Below are 23,786 nucleotides of genomic sequence, written 5' to 3' on the forward strand. Positions count from 1 at the left end.
GATGGTGAACCGGATCTAAAGATGCATAAATAGTACAAGATGGAGCGAGTTAGGTATATTCAAAAGAGCTTAAAGGCGCTTGATGATGGCGCCAGCATATTCGTGGGTCTTGGAAGAGCCACCAAGATCGCCAGTGAGAGTCTATATAATTGTTAGTGTTGGATCGTAAGTTATAGTGACGAATAGTACGTACCTTGCCCTCAGCAAGAGTGTCGAAAGCAGCCTTCTGGATGCGAGAAGCGTGCTCGTTAAGACCCATGTGCTGCAACATCATAATAGAACTCAACAAGAGAGCGGTGGGGTTGGCAAGACCCTTGCCAGCGATATCAGGAGCAGAACCGTGGACAGCTTCGAAGATGGAGCACTCGTCACCGATGTTTCCGGAGGGAGTAAGACCGAGACCACCGATGAGACCAGCGCACATATCGGAGAGAATATCACCGTAAAGGTTGGGCATGACAAGGACCTTGTCGTTGTATGGGGTAGGGTCGGTAACCATCTTCAAGCAGGTGTTGTCAAGAAGCTCGGCATCGAATTCAATGTCGGGGAATTCCTTAGCAACTTCGCGGGCAGTGTTCAAGAAGAGACCGTCGGACATCTTCATGATGGTGGCCTTGTGGACGACGCGGACCTTGTTCTTTCCAGAGGACTGAGCATGTTGGAAAGCAAAGCGCAAAACACGCTCAGAGGCTTCCCGAGTGATAAGCTTAATACTTTGGACAACACCGTCGACGACAACGTGTTCAATTCCGGAGTATTCACCCTCGGTGTTCTCACGGATCAACACAGTGTCGACGTTGTCATATGGAGTCTTGTATCCAGCAATGGAGCGGCATGGTCGCAAGTTGGCGAAGAGGTTGAAAGTGCGGCGGAGAGTCAAGTTCAATGAAACATGTCCCTTTCCGACAGGGGTCTGCAAAGATAGTCAGTACTGTACCGTAACCGACTACCGGAAGAACGGAAACGAACCGCAAGAGGACCCTTCAAAGCAACGTAGTTCTTCTGCACGCTCTGGATAGCCTCATCTGGGATTGTGGTTCGTCCATCCTTGAGAATTGGTGTGACGTCGACGGGCTCCCATTTGATAGGAACCTATAATATATATAAGTAAGCTTCCGATGTGCTCTCCAACCGACAAGAAATAGCGCACCTTAGCCGCAGCGAAAATATCCTTGACGGACTGAGAGATCTCAGGTCCAATACCATCACCCTCAATCAAAGTGACAGTATAGTTGCCCTATTCACATCATGTTTAGTCGACCTTTTCTATTTCGCAAGAGGGGTCGCGGAAGCATTAGCAGACGCCACGCGTTGGAGACCATACATCTGAGCCTTTCTGTCCCTTGAATGCGCCAACACGGCTACCGCCAGCGGCAGCAGCATATCCACGAGCCTGTAAATGTGTCCACATACGTTAGCAATGCGCAATTGAGGTGTAGAACTAGGCTTGACCTAGAGCATACCTGAGAAAATGGAGAGGCTTGGGCAGGAACAGTTCGCAGTCCCCGCAGGCATTGGCGGGAGGGCGCCACGAAAGCACGCGCAGAGATCATTGTGACAGGAGTAAAACAACAGAAGACTTTTTTAAAAATGATGCTCACACAAACTCCGCCCAGAATATGGAAATTTTTGCGTAGAGAGGAGAAAGGACAGAGAGAAAAAGGCAGGTTGTAGGACGGAGAGTGGTAGAGTGAAGAGTTTATCCGGTTTAGCTACCAAGTTCCGATTCCCGTTTGTTACCCGCAAAAATCGAGTGGGCTAAACCTTGCCAACTTCCGCGTTTCGGAACTTAGACTCGGCTTGCTGTGACATCAACAGTTAGCCTGTTAAGTTACTGGACGAAAGTAGTCGCTGTATGGGTCAATGCGACGTAGCAGTTGGCTGTGGTTATACCTTACTGTATGAGCGGTTTATTTACTTTCCAGTTTAACTACGGTCTTCTGGCCGGAAAGTTCTCCATCGAGTTAGTGTAGCCTCACGACAGGAGTAGCTGCAGCTCCGCCTCGGCGCCTGCCATTTTGACGAGTTACGATTTACGACTTGCACAGGTTTACAGCGTCGATATGGCTGAGGATATCGATGTCGCTAGCCATTATGGCATCCAAAATGCCTTTCCAGATCAGTGGCCCGCTGAACTAGATGAGGACGACGTTTCCGAAACTGACGATGTCGCGACAGGGGCTGGTCCCAAATCCAACAGACGATCAACGAGATATTCGGCGCTTGCTGGACTCAACAGTAGGAGCATGAGAACGGGTTCCATGCGGACAGGAGCTTCGGGGGATAATATTTCTGTTAAGGATGAGCCTGATCCACTGGGGTCCTCTGACAGTGTGATGCACATTCTCAAGCAGCGACGTATACCTGTCGACGAAGACCCCCGCCTACGAAATCGATATCTTCTGTCTTCGACGTCGTTTTCGCCCGCTCTTTTCCTAGCCCAGGCGCATCAAAATGCGTCTACTGACTCGCTTCTTGAAGGCCTTGCATTCCTTTCGCGATCCATCGATCAAAAATCGGCATCGTTGAAGGTGCTCGTCGAAGCCAATTTCGAACGTTTCGTGCGAGCAAAGGCGACCATTGATAGTGTATACACGGAGATGCGGGATCAAGGAGCAGCCAAAGTCAGGCCTCAGTCTCATCGAGCAAGCGGTCAATATCGGTACTCACTCGCCGGTGCCGCGCCTCCGGCCCCGGCGCCAGCGGCGAAAAAGACTGCCCTGACAAAGGAGGCCGAATATGGAGTTAAAGGCATTCGGACACCTTTGGTTGAGGCATCCGTCAAAGCAGAAGAACTATGGGGTCCTGCGCTTGGTGGACGAGATCGCGAGCAGAATCTTTATGCATTAGTAAATGCGGTCGAAAGGAACCGAGCAGTGTATGAGGTCGGAGGCAATATTGCCAGGGCGATCAAACAACGAGACTATCAGTCAGTGTTCGACGAATATCGCCGCGCTAAGACATTGAGGAACGAGGCTAGACAGCTAGCAGATCGTGCAACAACGCGCGGACGGCAATTGATAGACCAAGAGAGCCATACGATGTTGGCGACTGGACGAATGTGGGTGGATGTTGAACAGCAGGTCGAGGCATTCAAACGAGACCTATGGCACCGTCTAAGTGATGTCAATGCATCATCTTCGCATATGACTGCAGCAGGACCGGTTGAAGAGCATATGGAACTGATTGGGGCACTCTTAGAACTGGGTGTGGAGGATAACCCTGTTTGGATTTGGCTTCTAAGCCGTTACGACCTCCTTAAAACGAAAATTGTCACATTTTGCGAGCGATCAAGCGTGGAGATTGAGATCCTCAGACGACGACTTGCGATGGGAGAAAAACCTAGCACTCAGGTCATGACAACGTTTCTGCGGGTAACAACGCGAGATGGGGCCGATTCGCAGGATAGACTCGACACTGATCAAATAATTGAGCTATGGGAGTGCATTAATACCTACTTGACAAAGCTGCTCTCCATGCAGACCGGCTTACTCGGCGAAGTTACAGAGTTTTGGGAGACGGCTCAGTCTTTCATTAACGGAAGCAAACAGAAGATGTTGCCTGCAGGCTTCGAAGGTGAAAGCCGCAAGCACCATCGTCTTTCCAGTGACGGCGTGAGACAGCTACAGGATGGAATCATCGAGCTCGTTGATTTGATTCGCAAGAGTGTTCTATCTCTATTCGTTGACCCTCCGCCAGAAGATATTTCTCTTTTAGCTTCGCCCCTACCGCCAAGTCCTATCACCCCCATTAGCCGTATCACACCCACAGAATCTCGCTTCAAACTCGACCCTAAGAATTTACCTCCTCCATCACCCCGACGTGGTGAAGCATGGGAAGAGTTTGCATTCTGGCCCCCGTATTCCAACTCCTTGAGTAGCGTTCACTACTTGAGTAAATTCTTGATTCTTATCGGTACGGCTGCAAGTGATATGTCCGCAATGTCTCCAATAGAGACAGGAAGCACTTCTTATGATCGATTGAAGAACCTTGTCAGCCTTTCTCGCGAGAGGTGTGTAAGAGCTGCTTGCGCTGCATGGAACAAAGATGCCGAAAACTGCAAGATGCTCGAAGACTGGACTCGAGACCCAGAAAGACGGGAACTCACAAAAATGCCAGGATTCTTTGTTGCATTTGAAAGCAGTGTGTTATCTGGAATGCAGAAGATACTGTATATTTCGGAAGCAATGAGCAAGGCTGGGTCAGTCGATGTTGTTACGCCGCCTCCGGCCAAATTGCTGCAGATGGTGCGAACTCAGTTCGTAACCAGTGTCTACAAAGCTCTTAGTGGCCTTGTGGAAAATGCTGAGCGGCCGGTCAAGATGGCCGATGAAGAGGAGTGGGCTTTGAAACCTACTGTTCCAGTGAGGAGTATTGACGCTGCATCTAGCATTATCACAACGGACAATGTGGATGCAAGAAATAGAGTAAGTCTCAACTACGTTACTATTGTTCTTATTGATGAAGGTACTAACTAGACTCCCAGAATATACGGATGCTTTTGACACTATCGAACCTCAAGGCACTTCAAACCGATTTTGTGCCTCAGCTAGTATCCAATTTCGAGACAGCATTCTCGGTGAAACTGACCGATGAAGCCAACACCATCCGAGACGTACTCGGCCAGATTGATGATAGACTTTTTCAATCATACACCAACCCGACAAGCGCAACTTTACATACCATAATCCAAGAAGGCATTACAGCGGCCGACTGGGTTCCCAACACAAGCCGTCCGGAGCAAGTCAAGCCATACGTATACGCTACCATGTTGACGCTCGTCCTTGTCCACACCGAAATCACAACAACCATCCCCGTCCAACCAGGAACATCCCTCTCGTCAACCTCCTCGTCCTCGGCTCAGGCAAACCCGTTGTTGACCAGTGTTCTCACATATCTCGTCACTAAAATCTCCACCTCATTACTCACCGCATTTCAGTCTCGCTCCAAATATACACTTCCTGCACTGATGCAGGCCACTCTCGACACGGAATTCATAGCGCAGACAATGGCGCAATATGTTACCGAGGAGGCGTCTTCAATCCAGAGTCAGATTTATCTGGAACTTGATCGACGGACGAACAATGAGGCTCGGACAAAGTTACAGGCTGAGTTGGGAGAGATGAGGGGTATATTGAAGAAGTTGCGGGAGCATACCAAGGGCGAATTTGCATGTTTTAGGAAAGTGAAGTCTGGTGGTGTCAAGGGGACTACGCAGTAGTAGTTCAGACCCAGGTAGCACATGCAAATAATTGGCTGTAATATGCAATTTTATCAATCATTATACACATAAGTCATATGTAACCGCAAGAAAGGGTATCTTAATCTAAATCAGAGCCTTGCACGTTTTACTGAGAACCCAATGTCCTCTGTATCTTACTCAACAACACTGTACTCTCCCTGCCCAACCTCCGCTTTCCGAACTGATCGGGCCTCCTCGCCTTCGTCATTGCCTGCCGCTCTTTAGCTTTCAGGTCCCTCTCCTTCTGACGCGCTTCCTGCTCTTTTCTGCGTTTCTCGGCTATGTCCATCTCTTTCTGGAAGGCGGATGGCTTTGGTCGTCGCTTTTGACGGCTTCGATCTCTGTTGTTTTCTTGGTTGATCTTTGGCTTTTCGGGTATTGAGGGCTCCGGAGCATCGAGCATGGCCTGGCGGTCGGGATGTAATTCTAAACTAGCGGATGGATCTGCCGGTTCGTCATTATTTGTGGTGACTGTGGCGGGTGCTTCTTCATTATCGTAGTAGAGAGATCGAACAGCGGGCGCGGACGCTTCTTCGGCGGCTTTGATTTTGGCGTATGCTTTTTTCACTTTGGCTTTTTGAATGAGGTCGCGTTTTATTTTTTGTGCTAGATTTTACCCAAGGAAATTAGCATGGTGATTGCAAAGCAGCCAATTTATCATGGAAAGATGTATATATATATACCTTTGCGCCGATATGTGCCATCTGGGAGATTTTCCGGTCCAACGGTGAAGCCTTTTCTGCGCTTATGGGTTTCCGGTGCGGCGGTCTTTGCATCGACGGCATCGTCGGTAGCTCGAGAACGCTTAGTAGACATTTTGACGGTGTATGGTGAGTGTAGATACTAAAGCACTTGAGAGCAATCACGTTGCTCTTTCGAGTGAAGAGTGAATTTTTTTGACTCCGCAGACATGGACAGCCCCACCCGGCACACTAAGTTAGGCAAGTGCCAACTTACCAAGATGCGCTAGAATTGATCCAGTCATCGTAGTTCAGCCATCGTGGACATTTACTCATTTATTCTTTTCTATAGTATTTGATTGAGTACTCTGTCATGCATCCAGAGGTGACAACGTATTTGTTGTTGTTGTTGGGCACTTCCACCGACACCACGAGACCTTATGTGCTGGCGAACTAACTAGTTAACCAGTGACTTAATGCTGACTTATCTGTTAGCTAACCAGCAGTGTTAGGGCCTCCCGAGTCCCGAACAGATAGATCGCCCACTGACTTCACCAGGACCCGCCGGGCGACGGACGGGTCATTCGGTCACTTGATAAGTCTCCCTCTGCTAGTTAATCGAGTCATTGATTCTTCAACTTCTCTTCCCAACCTCGACCTCACTCAACCTCTTTTTCGGTCTTTTCCTGCGTCTCGTGCTGTGCTGGGCTTGTTGTCTGCCTATTGCCTCTGGACCTTTTCTTTACCCGTACTGGCCAGGACGCCAACCAGATTACGCCATCTCTACCATCTTACCGCCACCCGGTTGTTACTTCTGGGCTTTATCTGTGACCGTCGGAGGTTTCTTTTGCTTCTGAAACCTCAACATTAAAAAGGTCTTTTTTGGCCGGAAACCCTGGCTGCAATGGTATAGTTCAATATAGCTGCAGGTCGTCTAACCAAAGTTTAAGATGCCTATATTCCATTACCCGGAAAGATCTACTTCGCCTCCAGCCAGACAACCCAACAGTGAAACCGGAAATCATAGGAACCATTCTGCAGACTCAAAATGGAAGAAAGATCAGTTCAAAGAGATTGAGATGAGCGAATCATCGCCTCAAAACAGCTCGACTTATAACTATCATTTCTTGACGTCACACTCAAAGAGCCGAGAGGAGCTCATCCAGTCGATAAAGCGGGGAGAAAGTCCTACCTGGGTACATCAATATGTAGAGAAGAATTTTTCAAATCAACCTGCTCGATCAAACTCATCTTTTCAAGATTGGTCACTGGATTTTGAGAGAAACACTGACTCGACGTCAGACAAGGACAGTGTCCGACCAGATGCATCCGGCGTTGACGAGAGATCTGAGCTAGCGAAACCATCGGAAATTGAGCGTCCACGCTCTGCACTGCATTCCGGTGACTTTCGAGAGGGTGCTGCTCAAAACCAGGAAACGAAATTTCCGGACTTTGACGGGTATAACAGCTCACCACAGCCTCCCTCCTTCAAACGATATGGCTCTTCGCCTACCACTCCATGGTTCAATCATGTTGCGTCTGCGAGGCACATACCCCGGGACACTGAAGTAAGCCCGTTGGCCGGGCAGCACGTCAGGAGTGTACTAGGTGCAAGATCCCGGGCACCTTCTTTAGGATCTTTCTCATCAAGTTACATCCTTAAAGCGCCGACCAGTCCTCTAGTGCATCAAGCAAACAATACCGATTTAGATTTTTCGACGAAGCGTGAGTCCACTGATGATCTCGAAAAGAGTATCAAGCACAGTCGTCGGCGAACGCTGCCGTCAGAGGCATTTGTGCAGCTACGTGGCTCGCCACCCAATCAATCACGAACTTTCAACCTAAGCAGGTCATTTGCCTCAGCTCACGGAAGCGAAGATTCACGCCTCCAAGCCTATCAGCCACATCGTTCATCATTCTATAGCCTTCAACCTGCATCGTCATCACCACAAACACATTTCCGGTTGCGGCGCCCATCCTTCGCATCAGACTCATCTCCTCGCATACATGCATCAATGGTCGGCTCGTATGAAGAGTCCATCTTGCGTGGCAGAATGTCCACGACTCCATCACAGCCTCTGGATTTTACGGCACAAATTGGTGTTTTAGGCAGGGGCAAATGTAAATCTAATTTGAAATGCCCGCCACATATTACAGTGCCGTTTCCCGCTGTTTTTTACAGCTATCCAACGTCTGGGCCTGGTCGGTCTATCTCCGACGACAGTCCTAGCCCCTACGTCGGGTTGATCGATCTTCAAAATGCACAATCTCGCAATGGTTCGAGCGAGAAGAAGCGGCCTCGTGTGCAAAAGACACGAGTTTATGATAATAGTGGTTCAAGCACGCCCATACCGAGTCCAGACTGCGGCGAGCGCCAGAGACGTGAAAAACGTTCAAGTCGTTCCGATTCGGCTCGGGCTCCTCCGGGCGGCTCCTATCGCATTCCTCAACGAGGTCAGCTGCAAATTGTCATCAAGAATCCCAACAAGACAGCCGTCAAACTGTTCTTGGTGCCGTATGATCTTGACGACATGGAACCAGGCACCAAAACATTCATTAGGCAACGCAGCTACTCTGCAGGTCCTATAATTGACATGCCATTGACTGCGCGAAAAAATCTGGGGACTGACCGTCCCGAGGCTTCTCTCAATCCTACAAGTGACCCGAAAGATAAGCCTACTCTTAGGTATCTTATTCATTTGAATATTTGCTGCCCAAGTAAGGGTCGATTCTACCTCCATTCGACCATTCGCGTCGTCTTTGCCAACAGAGTTCCTGATGGGAAAGAGAAATTACGGAATGAAATTCAACTTCCAGAGCCTCGATATAGCCCTTACAAGCCCGTAAAGGAATCAAATAATTCCGCTGGCGATGCTTCGGCTTTTGACAAGAGCCATCGGAGACGTAGCACCGGAGTTGGACTTACCAGCAGCCAGTTCTTTGACGATAAGTTCTATCCTGATTCACCATCTGCATCCTCGAATCACAAGCAGGTCCAACCCGTACCATTCAAACTCAATATTCCCAACTCACGAGGACCGTCTACCGAAGATGATGGTCCGTCCTTTTTTTCGAACAATGATATATGGCAATCAGGAAACCGTTCGCCGTCCGATGAGATGTCTCTAGGTTCTCCCCTGCCCCCAAAATCCCCACATATTTGCAATGATGACGCAGAAATGAGCAACGATGACAGCAAATATTACGGCAATTCTCACCAACTTGCTACTTCGCCTACCGGTTATTCTAGCATCGGCGAAAGCCTTTTGGCTCAGAGGCTCAGAGAGTGGAGCTGTAATGGTGAGCAGAGCTCGGATTCTCAGGAATGAGTTGTATATATCTACACACCATATTCATAATTACAACCATAAGTACTGGTGCTGGATTGATTCTAGCGTGGACGTATGATGGCATGGCCTACTGCTGGAAAGCGGCCTTTGGGGATGAGAACAATCATGTAATTATTTTCAAGTTGGGTATGGGTGCATAAACATTCTTAGTTACTATCAATATATGTGTATAATCATGGTATGAAGGATCAAAATTTTTATCCATTACTTCAAGTATGGGTTGTTCTGAGAGCGTGAAGTTTCAGGAAGTCCAATACCTAAGTATCAGAAAAAGAACCATAGGTAGATAGCCATTCATGTCCCATTTCCGAATACTTTTCAATATATCGCCAATAGGTAACTTACCAGCCCTTGTTTAATCGGTTGATCAAGGGTGTGTTGAAGAGTCTATTGATCCCCCTATCCGCCACCAGTCACAGGTGCACGATGCGTAACGACACAAAACACTCCAAGGTCATAAGAAAACAGGAGATACCTGGGTTTATGGTGGTGATCCAAGTAGTTGAGACATGGCCTCCAAATAATGAAAAGGTATTGCTTTCTACTTCACATGACACCTGTGAACTAAAAGTTTAATCTACAAGAATATACTAGACACTATCTAGATAACAAGTGGTCTCAACATAGAGAAAACGAGGTTTCCAAGTACATAAAGACGCATAGATGGACTTGCCAGCGGCAACCTGTTCCATATTCTAACCAGCATGCTCAACAATCTCGCTAACAAGCAAGCCATTCTTGACGTAACTCTTAATCTGCTCCGGAACAGGACACTCCGTCGTATCGTCATCCGTGCCTTCCTTGGGCGGCAACAAGATATTCGTTCCGGTGGTCTTGCTAGTAAAAATCTCCAAATTGATGCTTGCAGGAGAAAGATAGACAGTAGCACCATCGACCTGGTCCAAAAGCAGAGTGGGCACAACACCATCAACTTGAAGCGCGAATTTGGTGGATTTGATCACCTCCAGACTGCTGACCAGCGACTCAACGATGATAGAGAGGCCGCTGCAGTTATCGATTGAGATTGCGTTTGCTTTGCCGTTCACTTTGACGATTGTCTTGTTGCAGCGGGAGATGAGGATGGATTGGTTTTGTTGGGCGTTGATCTCGACGACGTCAGAGACGTTGTCGAAGTGTTCCACGTACCATTTACTGCCCTCGAGGTCCTTTCGGGGAGGTTTCTTGGCCCGCATACTTTCTGGCTTGGGCTTCTTGCCGGGTGCAGGCGACTTTCCACGGTTGAGGGGTGATCCCAAGCTGCTCTGAGAGTCAGATCTCTCGGGAACGGTAGATCCTGCTCGGAGATTAGGGTTCTTGTGCGTCATCTCAGACTTGTCTACCTTGCGGAGACCTGATGTAACGGAGTCGCCCTGGTTGAGCTGGGCAAATACCGCGTTCATATCCCCTCCCTTGGGTTGCGATGCAGGAGGGACAGCTAGGTCAGCTGGTGGTGGAGGGGGAGGGGGGGGAGGGGGAGGTGGTGGTGGTGCACCAGCCGCTGGTGCAGGGGCAGCGGGTGCTGCTTTGGTTGAGCCAGACTGAATCTGTTTCAATGCTTCCAAAGCGCTGAGGTCGCTTTTATTGTTCCATGTCAAGCCGGTTCGATAGTGATTATTGAGGTAGGCGGAAAGCGACTTGAAGACTTTGTAGTATGCTTGAATGTACTGAACATGTAGTGGTTCTCTATCCGAGGATTAGCATTCAATTTAGATCAAGAGATCCTCCCTGTTGCAGTACTCACTTATCCTTGTACTGCTTCAATACCTTGTTACCATAATATTGAATTCCGCCCACCATGTCACTGACAAAGGTCGCCGGTTTAAGCTCAAAAAACCATCCCAGCGCAACTATACCTTCAGCAATAGCGCTGAAATGGTCGAAAAACGGAGAAGATCTGTTGGACTCGCGAATGTTGTTGATAGTATCGGATGCTTTATGGAGTTCTGTCATGAGTTCTGGGGCCAATGGTTCGGGTCTCTTTGCTTTCGTAGTCACGAGAATAAAGGTGCGTTCGGCTTGGAATGCTTGAAGAACAGCCTCGGCCTGGTTCATTCTGTCAACCCCGTTCCAAGAATATAAGGTATTCAGGTGAGAAGGAGGATACCTGTTCTCCAACAAGTCCTCCAATTTGCTTTCCGAGATCAACGAACGCTTGAACGTCGCTCTTAATCAATGCATCAAAGTCCTCGATTTGTGGTGGATCCGGTTCGGGTGTCGGGGTAGGGGGGGAAGGAGCTTGGGTTGAGGGTTTTATGGCTGCTTGTTGTACAGGAGTCGCGAGGTTGACGTGGTTCGTTGGGCTTGCTCCTTCGAATGACATTGCCATATCCTCAAGACGAGAGGTCGCTGCCTCAAGCCTACAAGTGAGTGGTCGTTAGCATCTGTATTGCATTCCACCTTCGATGATCAACGTAAAGGTATATTCCGAAATCATACCTCTTTATGAGGGTTGTCATGTTATGCATCTGATTCCCAGCCATGGTTGCGGTTGTTGTGTTGGAATGTCGACTTCACGGTCTCTATAGAATAGAACGACTGGTTCAAGCTCGAATCAGGGGTATACTTGGACAGTTTGTTCCCCGCTTCAGTAGAAAAGCGGAGTTCTGAAATATAGGAAGCTCTGGCAACTGGTTAGACACAGCTGCAATAACAAAATAGAAAAAAGGATGGCAGAAAGAGCGAGACGGTACTCCAGGCAGAAGGAAAGTGGAAGTAAATAGCTGAACAGGTGAGGAAGGTTAACAAGCCAGCTCAACCCGTCATAGGTTTGATGCCTGAAGACTAAGGCCTCCTTCCGCTGCTTCCTTTCCAAGAGCAATCCACAACAACCACAGCACTTTATTTATCCTATCGGTGACGCTGGCTGCGAAGATGTCTTTTTCGTACTCTAATTAAGCAAAACACTGTATTCGTCTCCCTGTTCAATCATACACCCCAAGTGGATACGATTGATAAACTACCAACATCGGACAATATATATATATATCAAGATGCCAGATGACAGTCGTGCAGTTGACAAGCCGGAAGTCGACGTGGACTTTTGTACTCTGGGCATGTTCATAATAGGCATGTGCTCTAGCTATTCCACACTTGGGCACAAATTAGAGTCTGTTCAGAAACGAATATCCTCCTAACATATCTCAGATGACATCGAGTTCAAGCCCCCCACTCCATCGGTCCATGGGATCATAGGAGGGGCAGGCTCCTTTGCAGTTGTTGGAGCTCGTATGGTTGCTGGCAATGACCATGGCAAGGCTGTCAGCTGGATTGTGGACGCTGGATCCGACTTTCCTCCAGATATGATGAGCACAATTCTATCGTGGAACACCGGATGTGTGATACGAGAGGACAAGGGTCGTTTAACTACACGAGCATGGAACGGTTACGGCGAGAATGAAAAGAGAGGTGAAGTTATGTGCCTGCTATGTGAAGAGCGCTCTAACAGATCAAGACTTCAAATACTTGACACCCAAGTTACGCCTGGAACCCTACATGTTATCCAATGCTCAGCTATTCTCTAAGACATTTCATATGGTGTGCTCATCCGAAAGATGCATTCACATCGTGCAGGAAATTCTCCGCCGCCGAGAATCGGTTTCCTCAAATCAGTCTGCACGACCGATATTTGTTTGGGAACCCGTCCCCGATCTCTGCACACCGGAGGAACAAGAAAAGTTCCTTGCAGCTTGTCGCGTGGTCGACCTGGTCAGCCCCAATGAGCTGGAGCTGGGAATGATGTTTGGACGTTCCGGTTGGCATGAATCCGATGAGGGCGACCGAAAACTTGTACAAAAGATCCTAGAATCCGGTATTGGCCCGGAAAAGAAAGGAGCACTAGTTATCAGAGCAGGTAAAGACGGTAGCTACAGCTATGCAAAAGGTCAAAAGGGATTGTGGCTTCCAGCATATCACCAGTCTGAATCAGACCAAGTATCAAAAATTGTTGATCCTACTGGAGCTGGTAACTCTTTCCTTGGTGCGCTAGCCCAGGGTATGATCAGCAAAGATCGCGAGCCCTGCCAAATCATGGATGATATATTGGCAAAGTCAGATAACTGGAACAAGATCAAAAACAAATGGGGCAATAACGGCCAAATACCCCAGGCTCTCATCTGTGCTACTGTCGCAGCCGGGTTTGTTGTAGAGCAGATTGGTGTGCCTACAATCGCAACAACAAATGGATATGAAACTTGGAACGGAACTGGATTCAGTGAACGACTCCGTAATTATACACAGCGGTTATGCAAGACTCTTGAGCAGTTTCCGCAAGACCATGAATGGGTGATAAATTAACGCCTCTTTTATCAATCAACTTGATGATTGACATCTCTATGTCTGCAAGCCATATCCGCGGCGTCAAAGAAATAAACACATAGAAAATGATATCGCCGTTAATCTCTAACACATCTCCCGACTTATGATTCGTTTTTCGTAGCATTCTGTCGGTCGTGCTCAATGATCTGTTTGCTCCAACTGTAGGCGTCAACTGTCAGCGAATGTTATAACCGGTGTAAGATTCAATCGGCAACTGACTTTCGGCTTGGGAAGAATCGGCCTGGCTCAGGCATTTTGTCACGGTATTCGCGTTCGGCACTAAGGCTCCATGTTGCTGCGACAATTCCGACGATGGCTAGGCCCATGACTGCAGTGTTGGCTTTCCAGTTGCCTGGTTGAGCGTACCAACCACCAGCTGGCGACCACACCTCTTTGGGGTAACTGTGATGGTAGGTCAGCTCCGATGCGCAATTGGTGAGTCATTCGAGGTCTGCTGAGAATAAGATAACGTACGGGATCTTTCCGCCTCCTCCCATTTTCAATAAAGCGATTGAATGGCGGACAAATATAAATATAGAGATCGAGGCTTGATCTGAAATCAAGTGGTGTTCATTTGACGTTCTGCTTGGGATTCGTCCGGATAGCCCGTGACTTGGAAGCTAGTATCAAAAGGGTTTAGTGTAATTTCTCAGATTTCTCTCCTTCTCCGTCCCCGTGACTTTGAGCGCAGCTTGACATTTTTCTCCGAAAAAAGTTATATGGGTGTCCGTTCATTCACTAACCACGCAACCGCTTCAATCTCGCATCAATTGAACCTTTTCGGTGCCGATCTTTGATATTCCAGTTAGGGCACCCGATGAAGAGATTGCAGCTCCAGCGATGGAGCCGCTCGGTCCTGTCGCCGTCCTCGAGGACGCTGTCGGGGGGTCATTTGTACTGGCAGGTCAATGCTAGAACACGGCATCAGTCCACAGTTTCGCCAATTGCACAAATATCAGAAGATCAAACAACTGATAACACAATATCAGAAGAAATCACACCTTCTGAGAAACCCCAGATTCGCGACACTTTTGAAAGAGCAGGTTTTCGGAAACCATCACCGAAAGTCTACGCTTTACATTCTCGTCTCGCTCTACCCAAGAAACTCCCCCTCGAGACCCTAGCCCGAACGTTAAGAGATGCATCAGCAGACCCCCACCCCAGCTTTAATAATGCATCTTTGGCTTTGCTCGGCCACGATCTCCTCGCCAATTATACCACCGAACACATCATCTGTACCTATCCTCGCCTTCCCATGACCGTGATCTACGCCGCAATGTACGCATATATTGGTCCAAGGACACTGGCAGCCATAGCTGGAGAATGGGGTGTGGAGTTTGCTGCTGTACCTGGGCCCGAAGTAGACCCAGGTCTTTTGCAGTTTAAGCGGGTACAACCAGGAACAGAGATTGTGCAAGACGCGAAGAAGACCACACGACCAAACACACACTGGAGGAAGTCGATCGCATCGAGCGTTGTCCACGGCGATATATTCGGCGACCCAGATCTCAGGACCAAAAATCCGAAATACGTCGAATCCCGGCTCCCCGATATCGACTCCATTCCTGGCGTAACCGCCGAAAAAGCCGCATCAACATTTGTGCAGGCGCTGGTGGGTGGTATTTATCTACATGCTGGTCGTCCAGCGGCCAAGCGATTCTTCAAGGAACATATCATATCCCGCCACCTCGACATGACCAAATTATTCTCTTTCACACAGCCTGCTCGCGATCTGGCTAATTTATGCCACCGTGAAAACATCGAACCTCCTGTTGCCAAGATCATCAGCGAAACCGGTCGACACAGCAGGAATCCCGTCTTCAACGTTGGCGTCTTTTCTGGCAAGGACAAATTGGGCGAAGGATCTGGAGCAAGTCTTATCGAGGCCAGGACTCGAGCTGCAGTTGCAGCGCTCAAGGGTTGGTATCTCTACAGCCCCTTGGATGTTAGAGTACCTAGTTCCACAGAAGAAGAAGAAGGTGCAAAGCTATGGAAGCCCGTATACGTGGATTATGGGGAGATTTTCGTCTAAGATCTTTTTACAATTTCTGGATAAAATGATTGTTGAGACTTTCTCGAGGAGGGGAGCATTCACGTATAAGGACCGGCCTTTATATTTCTCATTTTGATGCCGCGGATCCATGGCGCTGTGACTTTGTTTTTCTTTTCCTTTATTGTGTTATTTATATTTTCGGTATGAGGTTGCATCGGCGCGGAATTTTCCACTGCATGTTATCGTCATCATCATCATGTCTTGTATAGTAAGTATCAGATCTCCAAGGAAAATTCAGGTGACATTGTAAGAATACATTAGATTTCAATCATGGTTCCTATGTTCTCCTGGTGAGAGATACTGTAATCCTATCAAACAATTAGAAACATTTCACACCTCCTTCCCTTCCTCGTCCAGATATTGGCCATACTCCTTCCACAAATCATCAACCTCAACCCCAAATAAATCCCTCCAAAACCCCGGCTGCTTCTTATTTTTCTTCTGCTCCTCCGTCTCCCCCAAATAACCCGTCTTCAACAACCGATCATTGAGCAATCCAATCGCCCCTTTACCAAATCGCACATCTTCCAACCACGCCAGAAAGTAAGCTGTATGCTGATATCCCGCATCCCAACCAGAGGCACGATCCAGCGCAGATTTGGGCTTTTGCCAATGCGCTGCACCCAGACCGGCTTTTAGACGGACAAAGTCCGCGATACCTTCAATTAAGCCGCCGGGGGGTCGCGGGACGTCATCATTGCCACCATCGGGCGCAGTGTGTTGGTAGCAATGTACCAGTTCATGCGTTAGAACACCTTTTAGTTCGGCGAGGGGTTGGGGGTCGTCTTTGCAGACGTGATTGATATATGAGAGTGAGAAATGGATTTCCTTGTGGTCGTCGTCGAGATCTGTGCCGTTGGTGTAGGCGACGCCATTGAAGTCTTTTAGTATGATTGTCACGGAACGAGTGGGGGGTATGAAGGGCTTAAATGATGGAATTGGTGATTTCAATGCATCACCATTGTCACTGTTGTGTGGTCGTCCCCCGGGAGAAGTGTATAGTTGCTCGACAATTGCCGTCAACGCTGAGTCGAGCACAGCTTCTAGGTCTGGTATGAGGCCGAAAAAGGATGAAGCTGCTGAATGGCGTGCGTCTTCTAAACGCAATCTTAGCTTTGGCTTAGGAATTGCTGCCTTGCTTGTGGCTTGAGTCATATTATCATCTTCCTGAGATTGAGGTTTGGTGATGACTGGAAGAGGTGACGGAGCCGGGATTTTGGTCGTAGTCATGATGAATCAAGTCGAGCGATCCGATAAATACGTAGTAAAAGTACCGATCTAGTGTGGATTCCTATCTTGTTCCTACTATAGAGTGCTGCTTTTGCCGATAGAGCAATGGTACTGCTTTCGATGGTGTAGATATTTCGAGTCGTGGAATGTAATGGAAAAGAGTTGAATTAAACATTCAACAGCTTGCGTGTTAATTGCCAGTACCGTAGGCTACCACGCTTCCGTCCAATACAATGGCAGGGTTCGTTGTCCAGGTTTACCACCTTGTAGGAACAGTTTATACAAAAACTAAACTGATTTATTTATAGAAAAAAAAAGATCACAAAATAAGTTGATATCTGCCTTTGTTTCGTTTAGGAGAGGTGGATTAAGCCCACACAGTCTCTACCCAGGGCATGCCTACAAGAGCCCTAGCGGTTTCTACCAACTTAGGTATTTGAGATGAACAACCAGCCTTGAAAAAGAAATATAATGATATAGTTCTTGGTCCCATAAAAAGAAATTATCTCAGAAAATCAAGTTCGGGCGTAACATGCTCTATTTAATGCGAGCTAGAGTACTCTACATAATATAGACCAGCACAGACACAGGTATTCAAGCGTAAATCGTCTCTATTCATCAATGACCATGACCAATCGACCCTTGGATCCTTGTACATATCAGTCACATCCGGCACTTTTCTCCAAAGGCAGGCGAGTGATATGCAACTTGATACCGTACGTCGCAACCAGTTTCAGCATATCCTCCATCTGACTCGGAGTCGCAACCAAAGAACCCTTGATTTTCAAGCAAGCAAACACTGCATTAAAGGCATTCAACTTGAACCCTATGTCTGATACACCCAACAGAACACAGATACCATATGGTCTGAGCATAAGTTAACTAACTAACTAGTTAGTTAAGTTAGTTATTCAATCATGGCAGTTGATTACCTAATTAGGAAATCCTGACCTCCGGAAACTCCGGATCCTCCAAAAGAAGCCCGAATTCTATAAGTCCATGGCTCTAGCATAAGTCCTCTAACTGCTTTCGAATATCCTAAAACAAGAAGAAAGATATCGTGTTGAAAATGAGGTGGTGATTGATGCTTCCGTGATTGATAACTGACCAGGTAGTCTCAGCCCTAACTTACTTTAATAAGAGCCACACCGCGCTCTTAGTTGCTGGAGATCTGATTGATAACGAGAAGAACTATGAGGAAATCTTCATAGGTCTAGCAAGGGAGAGGAACGGGTTGGTACATATGTGATGTTCTGGGGCTCAACAATCGAGATTGGCGCTAACTCCTGTGGGAGCCTATTGAAAGCCGCATGGTCGTATAGCGTGCGATGAGACATACTTAGTGAGAAGAAAATTGACTAGTATCTCTAGTATATTTAATGACAAAAACAAGTTAACTGGTAGAATGCTCGACTTTAAATTGTCTATATCAAGATCAGATACAGCATGGTCGAACCGCACGCCAAAGAACTCGATTGGGTAGAAAAACAACAAACACTTGGTCCACCACGGTAGCTATGGAGAAGTACCTAGGTCCTAGGTAGTAACTGGATGGCCCGTGATAGGCTGTTGTAAACCCCTCATCGCCTAAGGCACCATTGGTAGTGGTTACCTGACTACAATTGTCTTGAGTTAGTTATGATCAAGTTGACAACTGAAATGACACGGTTTGGATTGCAAATATAAGAAAATTGGAATCTCTTCGACTGCATAGATCTCTATTTAATCGCGTCTGGAGCGTCTATTGACTTTTTGCCAAGCTTGCGCCTACTCCAATCGGCTGGGTCGCTCTTTCCGCTTTGTCAACAACATCACCAGGGTACCTCCTGACTGTCAATCCGAAAAGCCTCGACTTTTCTCCTCTAGAACATCGTCAAACAACAATCGCGACTTATACATAGCGAGCACATACAGCACACAAAACGCTTCTATATGTACGAGCAGCAGCGACTACCCTTGGTAAGTCCTCCTCCGTCAAATCCTAGCGCGGTGCTATCGCACCTGGACAACAATCACCCAGCAGCATCGCCCCGCGCCGACACTAAAGCAGCGCATCTTTCCTCACACAGGGAGCGCATGCTATTGTGGGAGACTATTGCGCATGTATTACTTTCAAAGCAGTGCTGCCCTGACCATCTCTACTGCCGTTGTTTACTCCGCATACACTGACTGTTTGGACTTGGTAGAATTTGCCCACAGCATAATCGCTTTGAATAAATCTTTCTTGTCTCCGCCACTCCAGATTTTCTTCCAACGCAATCGCATCATCTACGACTCGAAAGTGAATTCCGTACACGAACATCGTCGCAACCGCCCTTTATGTACTACAAGCATACACTGCAACCGTTTCTTCTCCCAACGGCCTGAAAATAGCGACATATCAAAATGGAGGCCAGAGCTACAGAACTATTAGGCACTTTGAAAAACCCAAACGTCTCGGTTGACGCCAAAATCGCGGCGCTCACAAATGTCAAATCCGATATCAAGCAGAAAAATGTTCCCGAACCAGCGGTCCTCCCCCTTTTCGAATCTTTGCGCGTAGCAATCTCCGCTCAGCACTCCTCTCTATCATCCGCGGGGTTTTCTACCCTCGCTCATCTGCTAAAGCGACTTTACATACAAGAAAATCATCACCTAGTGCTCTTTCACGCCCGCCAATTATACCCGATATGTTTAGAGCGCCTCGGAGACCACAAAGAGCGCCTTCGCGCTCAAGCTTCCCAGGCTTTCACCGATCTATGGATTGCCGCTCCACAAGACGTGGAGGCGCATGTTCTTGGGACTGCTCTAGTTGGCAAAAATGCGCGAGCCAGGGAAATGAGCATGATATGGCTGGCTACTGTGAGTTTCCTCTACAGGAATTCTCAGAGCATATAACTCACGTATTGTTTACAGATGACCAGGGAGCACAACATCTTGTTCCGCTCACACGTGCCGTCACTTGTTGCCGCACTAGAGGACGCTGATAGCGGCGTTCGAGATACTGCAAAGACTACGATCATTGAAATTTTCCAGTGTGTTGTTACATACCCTCTTGCGTTTCGTCCCATACACTGACCCATTTTTACTTCCAGAAATGCCCCATCCCGAGCTAAATCGGACCTGAAGCGGCAACTCTCCGAACATGGTGTTCGAAAGTCCATCGTTGCGGCAATTATCTCGAACCTAGGTCTTTCCGACCACGATGTATTAGCAAGCAGCCGCTCGGAGACACGTCGTCCTGCAAGTAGTCTTGCGGTTTCCCGTCACCGTGACGACCCGCCTCGACCGACTTCTGTCCTATCTCAACGTCCACAGAGCCGGGCTGCCATTGCACGAGAAGGTAATTCTTGTTACCAAGATTTCTGCTCTATCTTATTCTAATCTTGTGTCAACAGACCCTGAACATACGCTTCGACCAGCCCTGAAAGTTGACCTTCATTCGGGATTATCCCACAGTATCAGTACTGACTCACTAGCTGGTTCGGCCGCTGCTGCTTTGGAAGGCGAATATATTGAGCCCATTTTCGTGGACTCAAACCGTGATATAGATGATATGATACGAAATATGCTGCCGCACTTTGAGGGTAGAGAAACAGAGCACAATTGGGTACCTCGTGAAAAGTCGATAGAGACCCTTCGAAAGCTCGTGCGCGGCAATGCTCCGCAAGCATACTCTCAACATTTCCTCGCTGGCATCAAAAGCCTTCTTGATGGAATTTTGAAAGTAGTCAACTCTCTGCGAACAACTCTATCTACTGCAGGCTGCCTTCTTCTACAAGAGATTGCAAAAATATGCGGACCAGCGATCGATAATATGGTCGAGCTCTTAATGCAGAATATGATTAAGGTATGTGCTGGAATGAAGAAAATCAGTGCACAGAACGGCAATGCCACCGTCGATGCCATCATCCAGAACGTGACATATGTTCCTCGCATCCTTCAGCATCTGTCTTTTGCTTGCCAAGACAAAAATGTCCAGCCCCGTCTGTTCGCTGCAGGTTGGCTAAAGACCCTGCTTAAAAAGCAGGCCCGCCACAAGAGCTCCATAGAGCATGGTGGTGGTCTTGATCTCGTGGAAAAATGTATCAAGAAATGTCTCGGTGACCCAAATCCAGGAGTTCGAGAGAGCATGCGTGGTACTTTCTGGACTTTTAACCAGATCTGGCCGGATCGAGGCGAAGAGTAAGATAGAATAATGTCTGAACATATGTAAAGATCCAAGCTAACGACTTTTTCTATAGGATCATGTCATCGCTGGACGCCAAATCAAAGGCATTGCTAGAGAAAGATCCCCACAACCCCAATGCTGCACCTGCGCCTGAAGGTCGCTCTCGTCAGACCTTTTCAAGTAGTGTTTCGGCATCAACTCAGCGGCCCAGTCTCAAAGAAACGATTGCAGCACAGAAGAGAGCCGCTGCAGCAAAGAATATCCCGGCCCAGAATATTCCACCCCGACCTGAATCAGCGCAATCCACATTTGCCGACACGAAACCCACACGTCCTGTCTCCCGCACTCCGGCAGCAACCAAGTCTACGAGCAGTGTACGGACTGTTCCAACTGGTGCTCATCTCTCTTCCCTATCATCTGCTCCTATGCGGCCTGCGGTAAAGCCGCGACGACCTGAGTTAGCACGACCAGCCACAGCGGATCCATATTCTGACCGACGGCCAGGGAGTGCAGCTTCTCATGTGAAACCACTGAGCCCAGAGGTTAGTCCGGCGAAAGTGAGACCGAAATCGGTTGCTACACCTAGTGCCAAATCACCGGCACGACCCAAGTCAAGAGCTGGCGCGGCTCCAGCAAGCAGTACTACGAGGAGTAAACCAAAAAGACTGGATATTTCCAGCTTGAAGAATGGCGAGTTTCGCGCTCCGGCTGGGTCTCGCAGTGACTCCGATGATATCACCAAGGCTCTTCCTACGATAGAGAATGAGCTAGTAGAGCCATCACCACATTACGAAGAACCTCGTCCGATTCAGCACACAAATGTGATTGCATTGGATGACCATGACGCCATGCCTACCACACCTACCACGCCTGCCATGCCTGCCACGCATACACAGGACGATGCGATGTCGCTTGAAGAGTCTCCAGTCATTGATCACGAAAAATCTATCCTCGTCAACGCAATCACATCTCCATCCCGGCTTTCAGTAACACATTCACGAACAAATAGTGTTGAGACAAATGGCACGTCTTCCTCGGTCTTGGTCTCTCCTCGCGCACGCCATTCACGTCATGGCAGTGACGACAGACCGAGTCATATACCAAGCCCTATTGCTTCTCGGTCATTAGTATTCGAAGAGCCACGACCTGTTGGTCTGACAGTCTATGAAGACCCAGAGACGAATGCTAGCGCTGAAACGACTCAGTCCGATATTATTGCGCAGAGTCCAGAAGTCCCTAAAAAGCCGGTCTTGGAAGAGATTCCTGTCAACGAGCCCAGCGCACCCACACCACGCGTAGCAAAACAGCAGGCAGTGCCTGCCAGTTCAATGAATGTAAATGTCGCATCACCAAGTTCATTGGATAATAGTCAAAGAATTTTGGGAAAGGTTGGAGCAGAGAGACGTCGAAGCCTCAGTCCTAGATCAAAGGACCCTACGAAAGCCAAAGAAATGATGGATAAAGGTATCACTCGCATTAAAGCAAAGGCTTTGGACGTACATGGATACCGCAAACTGCAAGGCCTTATCAAATACCACGACTCGGTATTTGTGGATGAGTCAAAGTATGATGAGATGCTGTTAGGACTTCTAGATGCATTGGAAGCTCCTACTGATGACAAACGAACATCGGTGCCTCGGTCGATGGATCTCAAGATACAAATCTTGGTTACTATTCGACTCATATTTGCGTACAACAGAGCCTGGTTTGCCGTTCATTATCCTCGGGTGATGACTGCACTCCTTAATACACGCAAAAACTACGAACTTACCCATCACATTGTGAGTGGTCTTGAAGAGACGGCGGAAGATATCATTGCTTCCTGTGAAGCCGTGGATGTGATATTTGCTGTTCTTGATTTGATCGAGACAGAAAAACATGACGATGAAGGCAATCGTGCCATCACGATGGGTATCTATATTCTTTCAGGTCTACTCAAGCGTCTCAACAAAGACCACAGGACGTTGAACGAGGGTGAGATTGAACGATTAGGACGGTTTGCCAACGCCAGCCTTGCGCAGTCGCAACCCGATATAAGACGAGCTATTACCGAATTTAGCGTGGAATTACATGACATGGTGCAGAATGAGGAGGTGTTCTGGCGCATGATCAATCCTGCTGGGAATGATCAGCGCAACTTGTTGACCTACTTTATTGCAAAGAAGTCGTCCCAAGTTGTTCGAGCATGATGTACCTAATACTACCTATAGGGGATTCGTTGTTTATATTCTTGTACCGTGTTCTTCTTCTTGTTGTCTTTTGGGCAAGGCTTGTTATTATTGGCGTTTTTGATTCGGTTGTTATTTTGATACCGTTGCATGAAAAGCATCCTTCTTAGCGTGGAGTTTGTTCTTCCAACGAGTAGATAGGAAGTCGCGTGTGTCTTATGGAGTTTGACATTATAATTATATTGTTCTTCCTGTCTCGAGTCTAATCCGTACAACCCATAGGGTAGATGAAGCTTTTGTCTAAATTAATGGAACCAGATTCTGACTATTGGTCAAGTCCTACTGCTGTACAGTACCAGCCCACCAGGCTTGCAACATCAGGAAGCTTCAAGCCAAAGAAAAGGAATGAGAGACAAACTAACATACACACATAATATGCCATAATGTAATTGCGTATCAGCTTGTAATCACTGTAATGCTTACAATAGACTCGATGGAGTCATGGACAATGAAGCTTAAGAAGCTCGGCATCTTGAGCCAGGGGAAAGTGGATTGTTTTATGGAGTCAACGAGTCAACGACGAACCATTGAAACACCAA

General features: G+C 47.8%; 10 protein-coding genes across 10 annotated transcripts; 5 read left to right on the top strand and 5 right to left on the bottom strand.

Annotated features, from left to right (window-relative positions):
• Positions 1–69: 69 nt before the first annotated feature.
• On the bottom strand, positions 70–1,553 carry EYB26_002971 (uncharacterized protein; the record flags this gene model as incomplete). Its single annotated transcript, XM_054262275.1, has 6 exons — positions 70–141; positions 194–913; positions 970–1,092; positions 1,151–1,237; positions 1,325–1,393; positions 1,464–1,553. The coding sequence occupies 6 exons, from the start codon at positions 1,551–1,553 to the stop codon at positions 70–72; spliced, it is 1,161 nt and encodes a 386-aa protein (XP_054118250.1).
• Positions 1,554–2,063: 510 nt separating this feature from the next.
• Positions 2,064–5,221, top strand: EYB26_002972 (uncharacterized protein; the record flags this gene model as incomplete). Its single annotated transcript, XM_054262276.1, has 2 exons — positions 2,064–4,427; positions 4,487–5,221. 2 exons carry the CDS (start codon positions 2,064–2,066, stop codon positions 5,219–5,221), a joined length of 3,099 nt encoding a protein of 1,032 aa, XP_054118251.1.
• Positions 5,222–5,348: 127 nt separating this feature from the next.
• EYB26_002973 (uncharacterized protein) lies at positions 5,349–6,058 on the bottom strand (the record flags this gene model as incomplete). The annotated part of the gene is made up of 2 exons (XM_054262277.1): positions 5,349–5,848; positions 5,926–6,058. The coding sequence occupies 2 exons, from the start codon at positions 6,056–6,058 to the stop codon at positions 5,349–5,351; spliced, it is 633 nt and encodes a 210-aa protein (XP_054118252.1).
• Positions 6,059–6,872: 814 nt separating this feature from the next.
• On the top strand, positions 6,873–9,251 carry EYB26_002974 (uncharacterized protein; the record flags this gene model as incomplete). The annotated part of the gene is made up of 1 exon (XM_054262278.1): positions 6,873–9,251. The coding sequence occupies one exon, from the start codon at positions 6,873–6,875 to the stop codon at positions 9,249–9,251; it is 2,379 nt and encodes a 792-aa protein (XP_054118253.1).
• A 716-nt stretch (positions 9,252–9,967) lies between these two features.
• Positions 9,968–11,752, bottom strand: EYB26_002975 (uncharacterized protein; the record flags this gene model as incomplete). The annotated part of the gene is made up of 4 exons (XM_054262279.1): positions 9,968–10,955; positions 11,014–11,315; positions 11,377–11,629; positions 11,709–11,752. 4 exons carry the CDS (start codon positions 11,750–11,752, stop codon positions 9,968–9,970), a joined length of 1,587 nt encoding a protein of 528 aa, XP_054118254.1.
• Positions 11,753–12,262: 510 nt separating this feature from the next.
• Positions 12,263–13,565, top strand: EYB26_002976 (uncharacterized protein; the record flags this gene model as incomplete). The annotated part of the gene is made up of 3 exons (XM_054262280.1): positions 12,263–12,338; positions 12,417–12,677; positions 12,724–13,565. The coding sequence occupies 3 exons, from the start codon at positions 12,263–12,265 to the stop codon at positions 13,563–13,565; spliced, it is 1,179 nt and encodes a 392-aa protein (XP_054118255.1).
• Positions 13,566–13,687: 122 nt separating this feature from the next.
• Positions 13,688–14,083, bottom strand: EYB26_002977 (uncharacterized protein; the record flags this gene model as incomplete). The annotated part of the gene is made up of 3 exons (XM_054262281.1): positions 13,688–13,745; positions 13,806–13,988; positions 14,061–14,083. 3 exons carry the CDS (start codon positions 14,081–14,083, stop codon positions 13,688–13,690), a joined length of 264 nt encoding a protein of 87 aa, XP_054118256.1.
• A 343-nt stretch (positions 14,084–14,426) lies between these two features.
• EYB26_002978 (uncharacterized protein) lies at positions 14,427–15,618 on the top strand (the record flags this gene model as incomplete). The annotated part of the gene is made up of 2 exons (XM_054262282.1): positions 14,427–14,490; positions 14,576–15,618. The coding sequence occupies 2 exons, from the start codon at positions 14,427–14,429 to the stop codon at positions 15,616–15,618; spliced, it is 1,107 nt and encodes a 368-aa protein (XP_054118257.1).
• A 298-nt stretch (positions 15,619–15,916) lies between these two features.
• Positions 15,917–16,869, bottom strand: EYB26_002979 (uncharacterized protein; the record flags this gene model as incomplete). The annotated part of the gene is made up of 2 exons (XM_054262283.1): positions 15,917–15,947; positions 16,010–16,869. The coding sequence occupies 2 exons, from the start codon at positions 16,867–16,869 to the stop codon at positions 15,917–15,919; spliced, it is 891 nt and encodes a 296-aa protein (XP_054118258.1).
• A 2,385-nt stretch (positions 16,870–19,254) lies between these two features.
• On the top strand, positions 19,255–23,208 carry EYB26_002980 (uncharacterized protein; the record flags this gene model as incomplete). Its single annotated transcript, XM_054262284.1, has 5 exons — positions 19,255–19,710; positions 19,765–19,883; positions 19,944–20,191; positions 20,247–21,033; positions 21,093–23,208. 5 exons carry the CDS (start codon positions 19,255–19,257, stop codon positions 23,206–23,208), a joined length of 3,726 nt encoding a protein of 1,241 aa, XP_054118259.1.
• Positions 23,209–23,786: the final 578 nt, after the last annotated feature.

Source organism: Talaromyces marneffei, chromosome 2 (genome assembly GCF_009556855.1).
Source record: "Talaromyces marneffei chromosome 2, complete sequence".
In the NCBI taxonomy this organism is placed as follows: domain Eukaryota; kingdom Fungi; phylum Ascomycota; class Eurotiomycetes; order Eurotiales; family Trichocomaceae; genus Talaromyces; species Talaromyces marneffei.